Source organism: Girardinichthys multiradiatus, chromosome 2 (genome assembly GCF_021462225.1).
Source record: "Girardinichthys multiradiatus isolate DD_20200921_A chromosome 2, DD_fGirMul_XY1, whole genome shotgun sequence".
Classification (NCBI taxonomy): Eukaryota; Metazoa; Chordata; class Actinopteri; order Cyprinodontiformes; family Goodeidae; genus Girardinichthys; species Girardinichthys multiradiatus.
In genome coordinates, this window is record NC_061795.1 from 10341515 (window position 1) to 10359225 (window position 17711).

At 43.8% G+C, this 17711-nt stretch overlaps 1 protein-coding gene across 9 annotated transcripts in view; it reads left to right on the top strand.

Moving 5' to 3' along the window:
* Positions 1 to 17711, top strand: part of ppp6r3 (protein phosphatase 6, regulatory subunit 3) — a 67356-nt gene that overhangs the window by 29417 nt on the left and 20228 nt on the right. For 7 of the 9 annotated variants that reach the window (XM_047390752.1, XM_047390742.1, XM_047390757.1 and 4 more), the window contains 8 exons: positions 2404 to 2553; positions 5150 to 5214; positions 5320 to 5435; positions 9380 to 9465; positions 9662 to 9748; positions 14115 to 14212; positions 15797 to 15851; positions 17302 to 17432. In XM_047390752.1, coding sequence (XP_047246708.1) covers positions 2404 to 2553; positions 5150 to 5214; positions 5320 to 5435; positions 9380 to 9465; positions 9662 to 9748; positions 14115 to 14212; positions 15797 to 15851; positions 17302 to 17432 — 788 coding nt within the window. The remainder of the gene's footprint in view (positions 1 to 2403; positions 2554 to 5149; positions 5215 to 5319; positions 5436 to 9379; positions 9466 to 9661; positions 9749 to 14114; positions 14213 to 15796; positions 15852 to 17301; positions 17433 to 17711) is intronic. The other 2 variants (XM_047390776.1, XM_047390783.1) reach the window with 1 other exon arrangement.

Genomic DNA, 17711 nt, shown 5'->3' on the forward strand with positions numbered 1-17711 from the left:
TGAGCACAGTGATACCATGGTCAGTAAACCATTTACCAGTGGTTTTGGCACTGTGAACAGGTGCCAGATCGTGCTGAAAAATGAAATCTTCATCTCCATAAAGCTTTTCAGCAGATGGAAGCATGAAGTGCTCCAAAATCTCCTGATAGCTAGCTGCAGTGACCCTGCCCTTGATAAAACACAGTGGACCAACACCAGCAGCTGACACGGTACCATCACTGACTGTGGGTACTTGACACTGGATGTCTGGCATTTTGGCATTTCCTTCTCCCCAGTCTTCCTCCAGACTCTGGCACCTTGATTACCGAATGACATGCAGAATTTGCTTTCATCCGAAAAAAGTACTTTGGACCACTGAGCAACAGTCCAGTGCTGCTTCTCTGTAGCCCAGGTCAGGCGCTTCTGCCGCTGTTTCTGGTTCAAAAGTGGCTTGACCTGGGGAATGCGGCACCTGTAGCCCATTTCCTACACACACCTGTGCACGGTGGCTTTGGATGTTTCTACTCCAGACTCAGTCCACTGCTTCCGAAGGTCCCCCAAGGTCTGGAATCGGCCCTTTTCCACAATCTTCCTCAGGGTCCGGTCACCTCTTCTCGTTGTGCAGCGTTTTCTGCCACACTTTTTCCTTCCCACAGACGTCTCAACTGAGGTGCCTTGATACAGCACTCTGGGAACAGCCTATTCGTTCAGAAATTTCTTTCTGTGTCTTACCCTCTTGCTTGAGGGTGTCAATAGTGGCCTTCTGGACAGCAGTCAGGTCGGCAGTCTTACCCATGATTGGGGTTTTGAGTGATGAACCAGGCTGGGAGTTTTAAAGGCCTCAGGAATCTTTTGCAGGTGTTTAGAGTTAACTCGTTGATTCAGATGATTAGGTTCATAGCTCGTTTAGAGACCCTTTTAATAATATGCTAATTTTGTGAGATAGGAATTTTGGGTTTTCATGAGCTGTATGCCAAAATCATCCGTATTAAAACAATAAAAGACCTGAAATATTTCAGTTAGTGTGCAATGAATCTAAAATATATGAATGTTGAATTTTCATCATGACATTATGGAAAATAATGAACTTTATCACAATATGATAATATTTTGAGAAGGACCTGTAGGACAGGAAATGTCCTGTCATTTAATGCTTTCACCTATTCTTCCAGAAGACATGGAACTTTCAAGATTTGGCAGTTATATACAATTTACTGTACAGTAAAAGAGTGTATTAACAGTTTTAAAGGGGGAAAAAATGAATTTGAATTTAGAAGAAAGAAAAACACTGCAGATGTACTTAAAGAAATGATTTGGATTTTAAATATAAAGTTTGAACAGTAAGGGACATATTTATAGAAAAATAATGGAGTATTTGTCTTTCAGTGTGCAAACACAGGCCAATATTAAACAGTTTGTGTGAGCGTTTGTCTGCAATTTTCTCCTCTTTAGGTGTAGAATCAGTCCTTTCACATTTCAGAGTCCTGGTGGTTCTGCCAGTGACATTTCCTGTCTGGCGGCAAACACAGCCCCACATCACAGTCCTCCCACTACCATGCAGCACTTTGGTTGCAGACATGCTGGAAAACAGTGATGGGCTTCCCAGTGAAGTGCTGCATTGTTCCCCACTGTACACTGGTTGGATAGTGGAGCACAAACAAACTTCTCTGTTCCTCTTGACAAGAGAAACTGAAAGTGGACAAAATATTCAGCTAGTCTCTCGCACATACTATATAGAACAAACAAGGCATGCTACACTTTGCAAACATTATATATACACATACAAATGTAGCTAAACACTCTAATAAAGCTATGAATGCTATACCAAATATCAGCAAAGAGATTATATTTTTGAGAGTACGCAATGCGTACATTTACTTATACAAAGTACAAATAGACTTGCATTGTACACACTGAGTTGGCACACTGTCCTACCGAAGTTACCACAGAATAAAAATCTCAATTTACACCAACAGTAGTTTATACAGAGATACTATCGAGCTTCAACCATCCATAAATACAACCTGGACGTGCACAGGTCTAACTTTACCTCTTTTCATCAGAGGTTCCTCCATCATCCACTCCTTCTGTCTCAAAAAAATTGCACGGTCTTGCAACCCGGGAGGAACATTTTTTTACACATTTTTGTTAAATATTTCTCTCTGCTCCGTATCTCCACCAACATGGTTTATCTCCACAACTTCTCTCCGACTGTGTGTGTGGGAGGGAGGAGACAAATAGCATGTTTCACAGGCTTCCTGCAACAGCCAGAGTGAAATTACCGTAATTACTACATGTTGGCTGTGAGACGCAACTCCACAGCTTTCAGAGGCCGTTGGAATTTTCGTAAATTGCACTGTCCAAATGTGTCGCCGATTTTAACTGCTTGTGGTTTTTTTTTTGTTTTTTTTTTCATTTGAACAGGATATGTATTTCAAATACATCTGGAACAACTTCCTCCATATTCAGGTGGAAATCTGCACTGCAATGATTCTGGCTATGCCCCCAGCTCCAACAGACAGCCAGCTAGACGGGGAGCAGGGAAACGTACCAGAGAGCGCCCTCATCAAACATGTAAGGCTCTTTGGGCACGTTCTACCAGACTATTGGGAAAGTTCAGACCAGATGCAGTTAAATCTGTTACAATTGAGATTCATAAAATGCATAAAATAAAGGCTCCAACAAACATCTGATCTGCTGTAGATGTTTGTTAGTTCTGGTCCTTCCAGCCTGTTAAACTGTGTTTTTTCATTAGTTAGGATAGACATAAAAAATTAGGGGGCATGTTGTAAATAGGCCTGCCTGTTATTTAGCCAGGTGCTGAAACATCACATTTAAAATTGGTTAATTGCCTACTTGTATGTGTTGACACATAAATAATTTACTCCTCATGTTGTTATGCTTTGATGATTTAGAAGCACTGCTAAAGTACTTTTCAAAACACATTGTGGTGAAATGGTCTGGCACTAGGACTTCACTGAAAGTAACCAAACTAGTAGAGCTAGTTCTCCAGATCATTTAAACAACTTCATTATAAGGTGTGACGTTCACACTGCAGGTCTTAATGCTCAATTCCGATTTTTTGGTGAAATCTGATTATTTTTATTTTTTCACATTTCCAAATATATGTGACTTGTAGGAATCTCCTGTGTGAACGCATTCATACAACTTAAGTGTCCCGCATGCGCAGTAGACGACGCAATGACGTCACATGTAGCGAGCGTGTTTAATGTTTGCAGAAGTAAATATGGATGGAAATGTTGGCCTGTATCTAGCGATTTGTAAGTTGTTTTCCAACCGGAGCTAGCATATTAACAACGCAGTATTTTTAATGCAATTTCAATTCAGTTTCAATTCAGTTTTATTTATATAGCGCCAATTCACAACACATGTTGTCTCAAGGCACTTCACAACAGTCAGGTACATACATTCCAATTAATCCTAACAATTGAACAGTGCAGTCGCAGTTAGCTTTTTATTCAAATTGGATTAAAAGTTTTTTGTCTAAGGAAACCCAGCAGATTGCATCCAGTCAGTGACTTGCACCATTCCCTCCTCCCGGATGAGCATGTAGAGACAGTGGACAGTCACTGGCATTGACTTTGCAGCAATCCCTCATACTGAGCATGCATGTAGCGACAGCGGAGAGGAAAAACTCCCTTTTAACAGGAAGAAACCTCCAGCAGAACCAGGCTCAGTGTGAGTTGCCATCTGCCACGACCGACTGAGGGTTTGAGAGAACAGAGCAGAGACACAAAAAGAACACAGAAGCACTGATCCAGAAGTACTTTCTATGGGAAGGAAAAGTAAATGTTAATGGATGTAGCTCCTTTAGTCGTTTCACCTAGAAAGAAAGAACAGATAAACTCTGAGCCAGTTTTCAAGGTTAGAGTCTGAAAGAGAGCACATATAATTAGTTACAGTAAAAGCTCAGTCAATTTCCATGTCTAGGAGAGAGAAAGGGTTAAACACTAAAAGACAGGGCTATGTGGATCATCGGTAGAGGGTGAGCATTAAGTTGTTGCCAGCAGAAGCTCGGACGATTCCCCTCTCCAGAAAGGTGTCACAGGCAGACACAGAGCCAGGCCAGGTGTAGCTTCTAGGAAGAGAAAAGAGAGAACAAGGTTAAAAGCTGAAATAACATCAAACAATGCAAAATTAGAGAGTAGTGTGAAAATGTCGCAAAGAGGGTGAAAGTGGTCGCTATGTCCTCCAGCAGCCTAAGCCTATAGCAGCATAACTACACAGATAGTTTCAGTTCAGATTATTTAGTTAAACGGCGCTTATTTACAACAATGTCGTCTCAATGCACCTCACAAAGGGTCCCACTGATGGTCATTGTTATACTAAAAACCACAATGATTGGGATACCTCCCTCTGTCAGACTGATTATAACCATTGGAAAAGAGAAGGGGTCATACAGGTAGCAGAAATGGAGGCTGTGTTTGCACCTCAACCATAACTGAGCCGGTTTAGGCTAAACCTGACTCCCCCTTACTCCAACCAACAGGGAGGGAAGAAGACGGAGGTAAAAAATAAGGAAGATAGCTCAGGTTTAAGAAAATCAAAAAGAAAGAGAGCCAGGTTTTTGGCCATGGCATTTTGTGGGGCAGTGGCAGTGTTGTCAGTACAGAGAAACATGTGGGTTCGGAGTCGAAGCCAGCAGTGGTGGGATAGTGATGTGAGCGGCTTTAATGATACGGACTTAATTCATAATTTTCGAATGACAAAGGCAACCTTTATGTGCATATTTTTCTTCCCACTTCCGCGTAGCAGGACCCAGAATAGTGACGAGTATCGGGTATCAATGACGTACAGGTCGGATGAATGTGACCTGACCGTACAGACACGGGTCGCATTTGAAAAGGTCAGATACGTATCGAATTTAGGACCACATATACAGGTGGCCTAGGTCGCATTTGAAAGAATCGGATCTGTGTTATTCAGACTGTCATGAAAAGTTTGGATATAGGTCGCATACGGGCAAAAAATCGGATTTGGGTCACTTCAAGCTGCAGTGTGAACGTAGCCTTAGAATATAACAGCAGTCCTGGTACAAGACGTCTTGAACCAGAACCGAAGAGGTTTCGATGCTTGTTTCGGGTTTAAAAAAACCAACAAATGTGTGTTGTATATAATTTCTTTTTCATGTTTGTTTTTCCTCCGCCAGCTGTTTGAAGCCTGTCAGCTCATCCAAAGAATCGTAGACGCCTGGCGCTCCAATGAAAAAGAACAGTAAGTTTTCTTGTTTATGAGACTCTAGACGAGCTGTTTTCATGTTAAATCTACCACCTTGGCTAGTAATTCTTCATAATTCTGTTGATCTTTGTGTGTTTTCAGAGCAGAGGGTGGTCGGCGACGTGGCTACATGGGTCATCTGACCAGAATAGCCAATTCTATAGTTCATAATAGTGACAAAGGTCCTAACGGGCCGCAGATACAGAGGCTCATCTCTGGTGAGTCTTTATCCAGCAACTTGCATGGGGCTGCACTTTGACTAGGACGTTATCTTGCACCTAATTTAATAGAATTTCAATTCGAGTGCTCAAATGATCCTAGAGGCTATGTTGTCTGGGGCCTAAATGCCCCTGGTAGGGTCTCCCATGGCAAACAGGTTCTAGGTGATGGGTCAGACAAAGAATGGTTCAAGAACCCCTCATGAAAAACACAATATCGAGGCACGTGACGTCGCCCGGTACGGCGGAGCCGGGGTCCCACCCTGGAGCCAGGCCTGGGGTCGGGACTCGTCGAAGAGCGCCTGGTGGCCGGGTTGCTCCTTGCGGGACCCGGCCGGGCCAAGCCCGAACGAGAGACGCGAGGCCATCCCCCAGTGGGCCCACCACCTGCAGGGGGAACCGTGAGGGACCAGTGCAAAGAGGATTGGGTGGCGGACGAAGGTGGAGACCTCAACGGCCCGATCCCCGGATTCTTAGGCTGGCTCTAGGGACGTGGAATGTCACCTCGCTGGGGGGGAAGGAGCCTGAGCTTGTGCGGGAGGTCGAGAGATATCGACTAGAAATAGTCGGGCTCGCCTCCACGCACAGCGTGGGCTCTGGAACCCATCTCCTTGAGAGGGGTTGGACTCTCTTCTACTCTGGAGTGGCCCACGGGGAGAGGCGGCGGGCTGGTGTGGGTTTGCTTGTTGCCCCCAGCTCAGCCGTCTCGTGTTGGGGTTTACCCCAGTGGATGAGAGGGTTGTATCCCTGCGCCTTCGGGTTGGGGAGAGGTCTCTGACTATCATTTCAGCCTACGGGCCAAGTGGTAGTGCAGAGTACCCTGCCTTCTTGGTGTCCCTGTCGGGGGTGCTGGATAGTGCCCCTCCCGGGGACTCCATTATTCTGCTGGGGGACTTCAACGCCCACGTGGGGAACGACAGTGACACCTGGAGAGGCGTGATCGGGAGGAATGGCCTCCCTGATCTGAATCCGAGTGGTGTTTTATTATTGGACTTCTGTGCTAGTCACGGATTGTCCATAACGAACACCATGTTCAAACATAAGGGTGTCCATCAGTGCACTTGGCACCAGGACACCCTAGGCAGGAGGTCGATGATCGACTTTGTTGTCGTATCATCAGACCTTCGGCCGCATGTTTTGGATACTCGGGTGAAGAGAGGGGCTGAGCTGTCCACTGATCATCACCTGGTGGTGAGTTGGATCCGCTGGAGGAGGAGAAAGCCGGACAGACTCGGCAGGCCCAAGCGCATAGTGAGGGTCTGCTGGGAACGCCTGGCGGAGCCCTCGGCCAGGGATGTATTCAACTCCCACCTCCGGGAGAGCTTCGACCAGATCCTGGGGGATGTTGGAGACATAGAGTCCGAGTGGACCATGTTCTCTGCATCTATTGTCGATGCTGCTGCCCATAGCTGCGGCCGTAAGGTCTGCGGTGCCTGTCGTGGCGGCAATCCCAGAACCCGGTGGTGGACACCGGCAGTAAGGGATGCAGTTAAGCTGAAGAAGGAGTCCTATCGGCTGTGGTTGGCTTGTGGGACTCCTGAGGCGGCTGACGGGTACCGTGAGGCCAAGCGTGCTGCGGCCCGGGCTGTGGCAGAGGCAAAAACTCGGGCCTGGGAAGAGTTCGGTGAGGCCATGGAGAAGGACTACCGGTTGGCCTCGAAGCGATTCTGGCAAACCGTCCGGCGCCTCAGGAGGGGGAAGCAGTGCTTTGCCAACACTGTTTATAGTGGGGGCGGGAGACTGCTGACCTCGACTGAGGACATTATCGGGCGGTGGAAGGAGTACTTCGAGGATCTCCTCAATCCTGCCATCACGCATTCCGTGGTGGAAACAGAGGCTGGGGACTTGGGGTTGGACTCTTTCATCACCCAGGCTGAAGTCACCGAGGTGGTTAAAAAGCTCCGCGGTGGCAGGGCTTCGGGGGTGGATGAGATCCGCCCTGAGTACCTCAAGTGTCTGGATGTTGTAGGGCTGTCATGGTTGACACGCCTCTTCAACATTGCGTGGCGGTCGGGGACAGTGCCTCTGGACTGGCGGACTGGGGTGGTGGTCCCCCTTTATAAGAAGGGGGACCGGAGGGTGTGTTCCAACTACAGGGGGATCACACTCCTCAACCTCCCTGGTAAGGCCTACGCCAGGGTATTGGAGAGGAGAGTCTGGCCGATAGTCGAACCTCGGCTTCAGGAGGAACAGTGTGGTTTTCGTCCCAGCCGTGGAACACTGGACCAGCTCTATACCCTCTACAGGGTGCTCGAGGGTTCATGGGAGTTTGCCCAACCGGTTCACATGTGTTTTGTGGACCTGGAGAAGGCATTTGACTGTGTCCCTCGTGATGCCCTGTGGGGGGTGCTCCAGGAGTATGGAATCGGGGGCCCTTTATTAGGGGCCATCCGGTCCCTGTACGAGCGGAGCAGGAGTTTGGTCTGCATTGCCGGCACTAAGTCGGACCTGTTCCCAGTGCATGTTGGACTCCGGCAGGGCTGCCCTTTGTCGCCGGTCCTGTTCATAACTTTTATGGACAGGATTTCTAGACGCAGCCAAGGGCCGGAGGGGGTCTGGTTTGGGGACCAGTGGATTTCGTCTCTTCTTTTTGCGGATGACGTGGTCCTGCTGGCCCCCTCTAGCCAAGACCTACAGCATGCGCTGTGGCGGTTCGCAGCCGATTGTGAAGCGGCTGGGATGAGGATCAGCTCCTCCAAGTCCGAGGCCATGGTACTCGACCAGAAAATGGTGGCTTGTCCTCTTCAGGTTGGAGGGGAGTTCCTGCCTCAAGTGGAGGAGTTTAAGTATCTCGGGGTCTTGTTCACGAGTGAGGGAAGAATGGAGCGGGAGATCGACAGACGGATCGGTGCAGCTGCCACAGTAATGGGGGCGCTGTGCCGGTCCATTGTGGTGAAGAGAGAGCTGAGCCGAAAAGCAAAGCTCTCAATTTAGTGGTCGGTCTACTTTCCTACCCTCACCTATGGCCATGAACTTTGGGTCATGACCGAAAGAACGAGATCACGGATACAAGCGGCTGAAATGAGCTTCCTTCGTAGGGTGGCCGGGCACTCCCTTAGAGATAGGGTGAGGAGCTCGGCCATCCGGGAGGAGCTCGGAGTAGAGCCGCTGCTCCTCCACATTGAGAGGAGCCAGTTGAGGTGGCTCGGGCATCTATACCGGATGCCTCCTGGACGCCTTCCTCGGGAGGTGTTCCAGGCACGTCCCACCGGGAGGAGGCCCAGGGGACGGCCCAGGACACGCTGGAGGGACTATGTCTCTCGGCTGACCTGGGAACGCCTTGGGCTCCCCCTGGAGGAGCTGGAGGAGGTGTCTGGAGAGAGGGACGTCTGGGCGTCTCTGCTGAGTCTGCTGCCCCCGCAACCCGGTCCTGGATAAGCGGAAGACGACGAACAAACGTACAATTCGAGAAACAATCTTTGGAGCACATTTGGCTTACAGCTGGACCCGTGACATTCCTTTGTGCCACCCAGGTTCATGTTGAATTTGAACAAGCTTTTATTGTCAAGTAGGAGCTGAAGAAGATCATTTAAAAGAAGCTCTGTGAACTTCACCACAGCCACAGTTTCTGCAAAGGAACCACGTCAAAAGGTTCTAAGAACTATGGGAAGGTTCTTGCAGTAGAAAAGGGCCTGTAAGTTATTTAAACAGCTGTTAGATCAAGATTCGAGATCAATATGTGGTTTTACAAAATGTCAATCAGTAAATATTGTTTGGGTTGACCTTTTTAAACACAGGTCTAAACACCAAATATGAGAAGAATAATCTGAAATCTCCCCACAATAAATGAATCCTGACTGCCCTTGTTGATGGTTCCTGAGGGAAATAATTGGATTGCATCACGTCATTGTTGTCTGGGAAGTAACCAACATTGATGTCAGAGTATTTCTTATGATTGGCATTGTTTGTGTGTGTGTGTGTGTGTGTGTGTGTGTGTGTGACAGAGCTACCCACAGAGGACAGAGAGAACTGGGAGGCATTTATTTCTGGGCAGCTTGCTGACACAAACAAAAGAAACACTGTTGACCTGGTGAGTTGCTTGATAAATGCTGGCATGCAAAGTCAAACTGTAGCAATTAGTGGCATCATCTTGGTGTTCAGTGATTTTACCTTAACCATGGGGTTTAACGTGCTAATCTGATGTAGCTAATGAAGCATAGTTTTCAGTCCTTCAAAGTCCCAGACCTTTGTGCTAACCCTAATTTTTTTTTTTTTTTTTTTGTCAGGTGAACACTCATCACATCCATTCTTCCAGTGATGATGAGGTGGACTTTAAAGATGGTGGCTTTCACCAGGACTCTTCACTTCAACAAGTAAGACACACTCAAATATACTTATAACGCAGACTTGTGTTTTAAATCTTTCATATGCAGTTGAAAGTAATTTAGAACAGTAGGTTTTCTATCCACACTAACTTCATTTATCTGACCATTAGTTAGAATATAAGGAAACTAAGCTAACACTAAATGAATGAGTTTGACCACTTTAGTTGAATGGAAAGGATTTCTGAAAAGAGTTAGAGCTAGGGTGGGCCAGTGACAATGCCTGCTGACAGCCAGGCAGTCAGACTGCTTCACTTTGAAGCCGATTGGCTGGACACGACAATAGCTAGAGCCCTCATTACAGTAATCGGTTTTACATGAGTGAAGGTATCATATTGGGTCAAGCAGTTCTCTTATGGTCCTTACCTCTAATCTAAAAAAAAAAAGCGCAACTCTTTGAGCCTTGAGACAGCAGACTATAACATGTACAGGTCCTTCTCAAAATATTAGCATATTGTGATAAAGTTCATTATTTTCCATAAAGTAATGATGAAAATTTAACATTCATATATTTTAGATTCATTGCACACTAACTGAAATATTTCAGGTCTTTTATTGTCTTAATACGGATGATTTTGGCATACAGCTCATGAAAACCCAAAATTCCTATCTCACAAAATTAGCATATTTCATCCGACCAATAAAAGAAAAGTGTTTTTAATACAAAAAACGTCAACCTTCAAATAATCATGTACAGTTATGCACTCAATACTTGGTCGGGAATCCTTTGGCAGAAATGACTGCTTCAATGCGGCGTGGCATGGAGGCAATCAGCCTGTGGCACTGCTGAGGTCTTATGGAGGCCCAGGATGCTTCGATAGCGGCCTTTAGCTCATCCAGAGTGTTGGGTCTTGAGTCTCTCAACGTTCTCTTCACAATATCCCACAGATTCTCTATGGGGTTCAGGTCAGGAGAGTTGGCAGGCCAATTGAGCACAGTGATACCATGGTCAGTAAACCATTTACCAGTGGTTTTGGCACTGTGAGCAGGTGCCAGGTTGTGCTGAAAAATGAAATATTCATCTCCATAAAGCTTTTCAGCAGATGGAAGCATGAAGTGCTCCAAAATCTCCTGATAGCTAGCTGCATTGACCCTGCCCTTGATAAAACACAGTGGACCAACACCAGCAGCTGACACGGCAACCAGACCATCACTGACTGTGGGTACTTGACACTGGACTTCTGGCAGTTTGGCATTTCCTTCTCCCCAGTCTTCCTCCAGACTCTGGCACCTTGATTTCCGAATGACATGCAGAATTTGCTGTCATCCGAAAAAAGTACTTTGGACCACTGAGCAACAGTCCAGTGCTGCTTCTCTGTAGCCCAGGTCAGGCGCTTCTGCCGCTGTTTCTGGTTCAAAAGTGGCTTGACCTGGGGAATGCGGCACCTGTAGACCATTTCCTGCACACGCCTGTGCACGGTGGCTCTGGATGTTTCTACTCCAGACTCAGTCCACTGCTTCCGCAGGTCCCCCAAGGTCTGGAATCGGCCCTTCTCCACAATCTTCCTCAGGGTCCGGTCACCTGTTCTCGTTGTGCAGCGTTTTCTGCCACACTTTTTCCTTCCCACAGACTTCCCACTGAGGTGCCTTGATACAGCACTCTGGGAACAGCCTATTCGTTCAGAAATGTCTTTCTGTGTCTTACCTTCTTGCTTGAGGGTGTCAATAGTGGCCTTCTGGACAGCAGTCAGGTCGGCAGTCTTACCCATGATTGGGGTTTTGAGTGATGAACCAGGCTGGGAGTTTTAAAGGCCTCAGGAATCTTTTGCAGGTGTTTAGAGTTAACTCGTTGATTCAGATGATTAGGTTCATAGCTCGTTTAGAGACCCTTTTAATGATATGCTAATTTTATGAGATAGGAATTTTGGGTTTTCATGAGCTGTATGCCAAAATCATCCGTATTAAGACAATAAAAGACTTGAAATATTTCAGTTAGTGTGCAATGAATCTAAAATATATGAATGTTAAATTTTCATCATTACATTATGGAAAATAATGAACTTTATCACAATATGCTAATATTTTGAGAAGGACCTGTACACTACAGGTCAAAGGTTTTAGATACACTTTCTCACTTAATGGGTCTCTTTATTTTCATGACTTTTGTAGATTGTCACCAAAGGCATCAAAACTATGAATGAACACACATGGAGTTATGTAGTAAACAAAAGGTGTAAAATAACATTAAACATTTTTATATTTTCGTTTCTTCCAAATAGCCACCATTCGCTCTGATGACTGCTTTGGTCTCTTGGCCTTCTCTCCATGAGCTTCATGAGGTGGTCACCTAAAATGGTTTTCCAAAAAGTCTTGAAAGAACTTCCCAGAAGTTCATTGAGAGACGGCCAGAGGTTAATATTTTAGTCATTACAGCAAAGGGCAGCTAGTTTAAGGAATCTGAAATATAAAACATAATTAAAGTTCTTTAACAATTTTTCTTTAGCTACATAATTCCATTTTTGTTCATTCACAGTTTTGAAGCCTTCTTTGAGAATCTACATACAATGGAAATAGTCATAAACCTAAAGAAAACCATTAAATGAGAAAGGCATTCTAGAACTTTTGACCAGTAGTGTAGGTAGTAAATCATTCAATTAAAGAAATGTCTAAAACATTTTTTATTCTTTTAAAACAAGTTCTACTTAGCTTGTTTACTGCCTTGTGACTTCTTCCCACAATGGTGCCGACACAGGACTGGGTGAGATTTATTCCACATGAGATGTTAAAATTTCCCATAGAAATCCCACCTGCATCTAACTTGGGAACCCCTGAACGCATCACTGCCTTGCTTGTTCAGAGGCAACATTAGGATGGCATGATGCTGCCTAGCACCTACAGCTAGCCCACCATGAATGTCCAAGTGTTCAAATGTACATTACAGAAACAAATAAAAAAACAGCAGGACTTTTTTGTTCTTCCTGAAGGACAGCGCGCAGTGAGTGTTTTACTACAGGTAGGGGTTTTATAAAGGCTACGGTTCACTGACATTCCTACAGAAGCTGAAAGAAAAGTTCGACTGAGGAGGTTGTGAGTTGCAAGCCCACAGTTGTGGTGCCCATAAATTAGGGAGCATACTTGGTTTTGAGTTTTATGAAAAAGAAATAATGACTGGACAGATAGGACGGATGATGATCTTTGTCAACATTAGTGCTTTTGAGTTATTTGGCTGGTTTGTAAAGCAGCTTTTATGCTGACCTCTTTGCTGTTGTAGTTTAGGCTGTGCTCCAAATCATCTCAAACAGTTATGACTCCAGCCACATTTTACTGTATTATTATAACCTAAAACATATGCTGTAAATGTGCAGTCTGTTTGATTGGCTGCTCATAGATCTGAGGCGTCATTCTCAGCTGATATCTGTGAGCTCACTCTTTTTAATTGTTTTTTGTTTCCTTTTCAGTCATTAATATGTTTGTGCATTGGTGAACTGTCAGTGGTTCTGCTCTTTGGTTAGATAATTGCTCACACAGATCTGTTTTTTTTTCCGAAAACATTGGTTACTGCTTGATTTTTCCTAATCTGTTCACCAGGCTAATCTAATGTTTCCAAGTTACTTATGAAGCTAAAATCAAGCTTAGCCTTTGTTTCAGAGTGGTTAAAAGTCATTTCCACTGTTGAAATGAATTAGGAAGGGATTCAAATATTACAGTATTTAAAATATATTGAGATGGAGCCCAAGTGTATATAAATATGTTTATGTAATGTCATCCAGCCCTATGCTAAGCTGTTGCTGCAACTGGATGTTCTTTAGTTGTTCACTGTGTGGATTGTTATTCGCCCACCCCTGTTGGGGACTAGTTTCTAATGTCAAAAGTAATGTGACGTTCTCTGACCTGTGAAAGCATCTAAACACTCTATTCACCTGAAAATGAGAAGTGTTATTGACTTCTAAAGACCACAGGGGTTAGCTTTGCTCCACTCCATCCTAAATGTGCCCAGGAGCAGGAGAAACTGCTGACCTTTTTACATTTGGAAATGTCAGGGTTCTCAGCTGTAAAGCCTTTTGGTAGCATCATGCACCCTGAAGTCCCAAACATCAAAGCTGTTATTGAAGTCAGATTTCAGCCTCAGTCTTTACATGAACATAGACATTTCTCTGAATCCTTCAGTCAGGTTCGAAACCACTACTAAGTTGTTACATTTCTGAGAAACAAACATGAAACAGCCTGGAGGTTCTTGAAATTATTCCCAAACATTACATTTACGTTCTAGTTACTTTTCACTCAGAATAATTGTGAATCACAGAATAATCTGTTTTAACAATTGTGATACCTGTGTAAAGTTTTTGTACTGCAAGTAATGACTAGCTGTGTGTAGAGCCAAGACTATATCATTATCGTTGGTCCTGGGTCTTGCCAGGCCTTTTCTGATTATCAGATGCAACAAATGACGTCCAATTTTATTGAGCAGTTCGGCTTCAATGATGAAGAGTTTGCAGACCAGGATGATGTTGTGGAGTAAGTATGCATCCTGCATTAATATTAAACTCTATCACTGACACTAAAGACATCATAAAGCTGGTGGATAAGTTCAGTTCATTTAGTGTTACATTACTTTGTTTTGATAAGTATAAAACATAACTTGTTTTCAGATCAGAAAACATAAGATCTGTAAGGTGTTGATTTCCACTTTAATATGGCTGCTACAGTCCCAGGTGTGTCTGTGGAAAAGCGATCATATCCACCTCTTGTGTTGTCTTTTGCTGTCTGTAGCTTGTTTTTGCTGTATCAAGGTGCGTTGGTTTGGGTCAGTGTAATCCTATGCAGTGGTGAAAAGGCTTGTGGGGAGGGCTGGCAGTTGATTGGTGGTTTAGGAAGACCTGCTTCACTTCAGACTGGGAGCATCTGCAACCTGTTTCTTTCTTTCGCTCAGCAAAATCAACAATCCACAATCAACAAAGTTAATTAGTGGAATAAATGATAAGGGTTTGGTGAAAAAATCATTAAATCATTAGAAAAATGTCAGAAACAAAGTTCTGTTCTTGTGACTTTTTTTTTATTGATAACATTGTCTTATATTTGTAAGTAGCCAAACGTGAATATTTTTATTTATTAGCGAAGGATGTCTAAAGATCCAGTTCAAGTGGAAACGATCAGCCAGCAGTACAAAATATGGAGGACTTTTTATGTTTTAAACTTATCTTCTTCTGCTGGAAACCAAACAAATCAACTGACCACCTCACTATCAGTGTGTCTGTGTGTGTTGATGCCATGGAAATATTACTGAATTAAGAGCATTTATTAATAAGCCAAAACACTGAAATGTTTTGGTGAATTTCCTTTCTGTCTCATGTTGATTTGTTTCATAGACAACACTGTATTCTAGTAGAGTTTTTTTCCACAGTTCCAGTGTTGAAATGAATCCTAACTTTGCAAACTGGCACACAGTCACTGTGCTAACCACAGTGACTCAAAGCATTGTATCTTTGCTGTTCCTCAAACAAACGTTTTTTTAGGCTCTCATTAAAAAATGTAAACATTTGAAACCAGGAAACAAACTTTGCTCTAATTTGACCCCTAACTCATGCAACACTGCTTTGATTATGGAGTCATTGCAAGCCATTTATTTGCCATTACTTGCAGCTCCATTCTTTATCATTATTTAGATCTGCATGGAAAGTAATGTTGTTGTTTTTTTTTTGTTCCCTTCCACTGTTGGCAAGGCAGAGGTGCTTGTTTCTGTGTGTGTCTGATAAATTATTCTTGTTCATGTTCCTGTTCTACATGTAGTTCTAGGTATTAGTAGTAGTTGTAGTAGTAATGATGAGAACCTAAACCATGTGCTCAACAGCCTGGGAGCTTACACTGAGTGTTGGATGTAAGCTCTGCCTTCTGTCTGGACAGGTTCTGTCACTGCTGCATTTTAGGAAATGTTTTCAAGGCAGTTAGTTGTCTGTCTTCTGTTGCTGGTATTCTGCATGTGACATGAATAAGTTTATCCTGATATGTTAAACCTCTAGTTGTGTTATTCACTCTTTGCATTGTGTTGCCATGGCAACATCTATAGACCATAACTAAACTTGTTTTTTCTTCACATTACAGTATTCCCTTTGATAGAATATCAGACATCAACTTTTCCCTGAATACAAATGAAAGTGTAAGTACCTTTTTTAAATATCAATCCTATTGAGTCGATAATGAGAGTTGCAGGGGAGAATGCCTGCTTTTTCTACATGTCTCAGGCAACGTTTACACTCCGGGTAAACTGGTTTGGATGGACTGAACAACAAAAATAAAATTTTTATAAATAATTGTTTGTTTTTTTTTTAAATCAAACCTTGGTCATTTTTTCTTTATGGTCATAACTCTCACAATCATGTCAAAGTTGGATGAAATGCAACATGAATGACAGATACAGGATATGTCTAAGACAGAATCAGTTTTATGGTGCGTTCAGACCGACTGCGAATGATGCGAAAGGAGCGAGTCATTGACATGTTAACCCTATGTAGAGGTGTGTTCAGGAGCAAAGCGATGCGAAGGACGTGAAGCGAACAGAACGATTAGGGCAAATGGAGCGAAGCGATGGCAGTGAAGCAAATATCGCTGGAGTTGAAAAATCTGAAATTTTCTGTCAATTCGTGTCACGAATCAGTAGGTGCAGTCCCTACAAAGAAATATGGGAAATCAATACATACAATCTGCAAACATCACATATATAAAAAAGACAGCAACATTCATGTACACATAGAATGAAGGAAGGTTTGCTCTGAGAGGTTTGTGGTTGGCTTAAAAAAAAAGCTGTTGAAATGTAGTCAAAAGGCACACGTGACCTTCACACACAGCTTTCTATTGAGCTGAGATTTATTTCCTCACTGAAGACAGATGGACAGGCATTCTGCACCTGTAGTTGGGGTCCCAGAGGCTGATTCGCAGTTGGCCACGCGAATTGCTGGCAAAGTGTCAGGCGAGCAACCGCACACGAATGACCCAATAAATTCGCTGAGATCGCGGTCCTTCTGAACGCACCATTACGCTGGAGAAGGCAGAAAGCAGCCAAATCAAATGTAAACAACCAGCAAAACAAGCCTGACAAATGTTGTAAATGCTGCTCACCTGTGCATCACGTCCATTACAGCCTCTACTTCCTGTTACTACAGTCAGTTTTCTTCCAATATACTCTTGCCTCATTTCAGCAAACACTATTTATGGAGCTTGGCATAATTTTACTGTACCATGTTCAAGTGCTGCACAGCATGTAATGCTCAAAAATAAAAAAGATTAAAAAAATTATAAAATATAAAAACAATAGTAGACTCATTAACTGGAAGTATATTCATGTCAGATATTTAGTGTTGATATTTGAAAGATTACCTGTGCTGTATCTTGTTTGTTCCAGTGAATGAAAGCAGCCTGAAATAAAAACTAAAGTTTTAGTTCTTCTAAGTATTTTCAAGTACAGCCGTTTAAAAATGGGAGGTCAGTAAAAGGAATTGTTTTGAAGCCCAGCACTGATGCTTTTCTGCTAGTTTTCTCCTCTGAGCCTTGGCTTATAAGCACATTTACTTTTCCTGACCCTGTAGCATGTGTCTTGGTTTCTCTTCCAGGCCAACATAGCTTTGTTTGAGGCCCGCTGTAAGGAAAAAATTCAGCAGTTTGAAGATGCTGGTTCAGACGAGGAGGATATATGGAATGAAAAAGATGTCACCTTTGCTCCAGAGACACAGAGACATCCAAGGTGAGCTGAGGAAATACACAGCCTTACTTTAACCTGTCCAACCGCTGCTGTTGAATTGTATGGGGGATTGATAAAGTGTGGGTGATTTGAAAGAAAGGGATTAAACACTACTTTTACCTTTTACATTCCAGTGTTTCCCCTAGAACTGTCGTCTTGCACTAACTTACTCAAACACCTAAAGGAGAAATAATTTTTTTTTGTGTTGCTTTTAAGGGCTCGGTGGCGCCTGTGTAGCATAATAACGAGTTAACATAATAAAAGGCAAATCAAAACAATGAT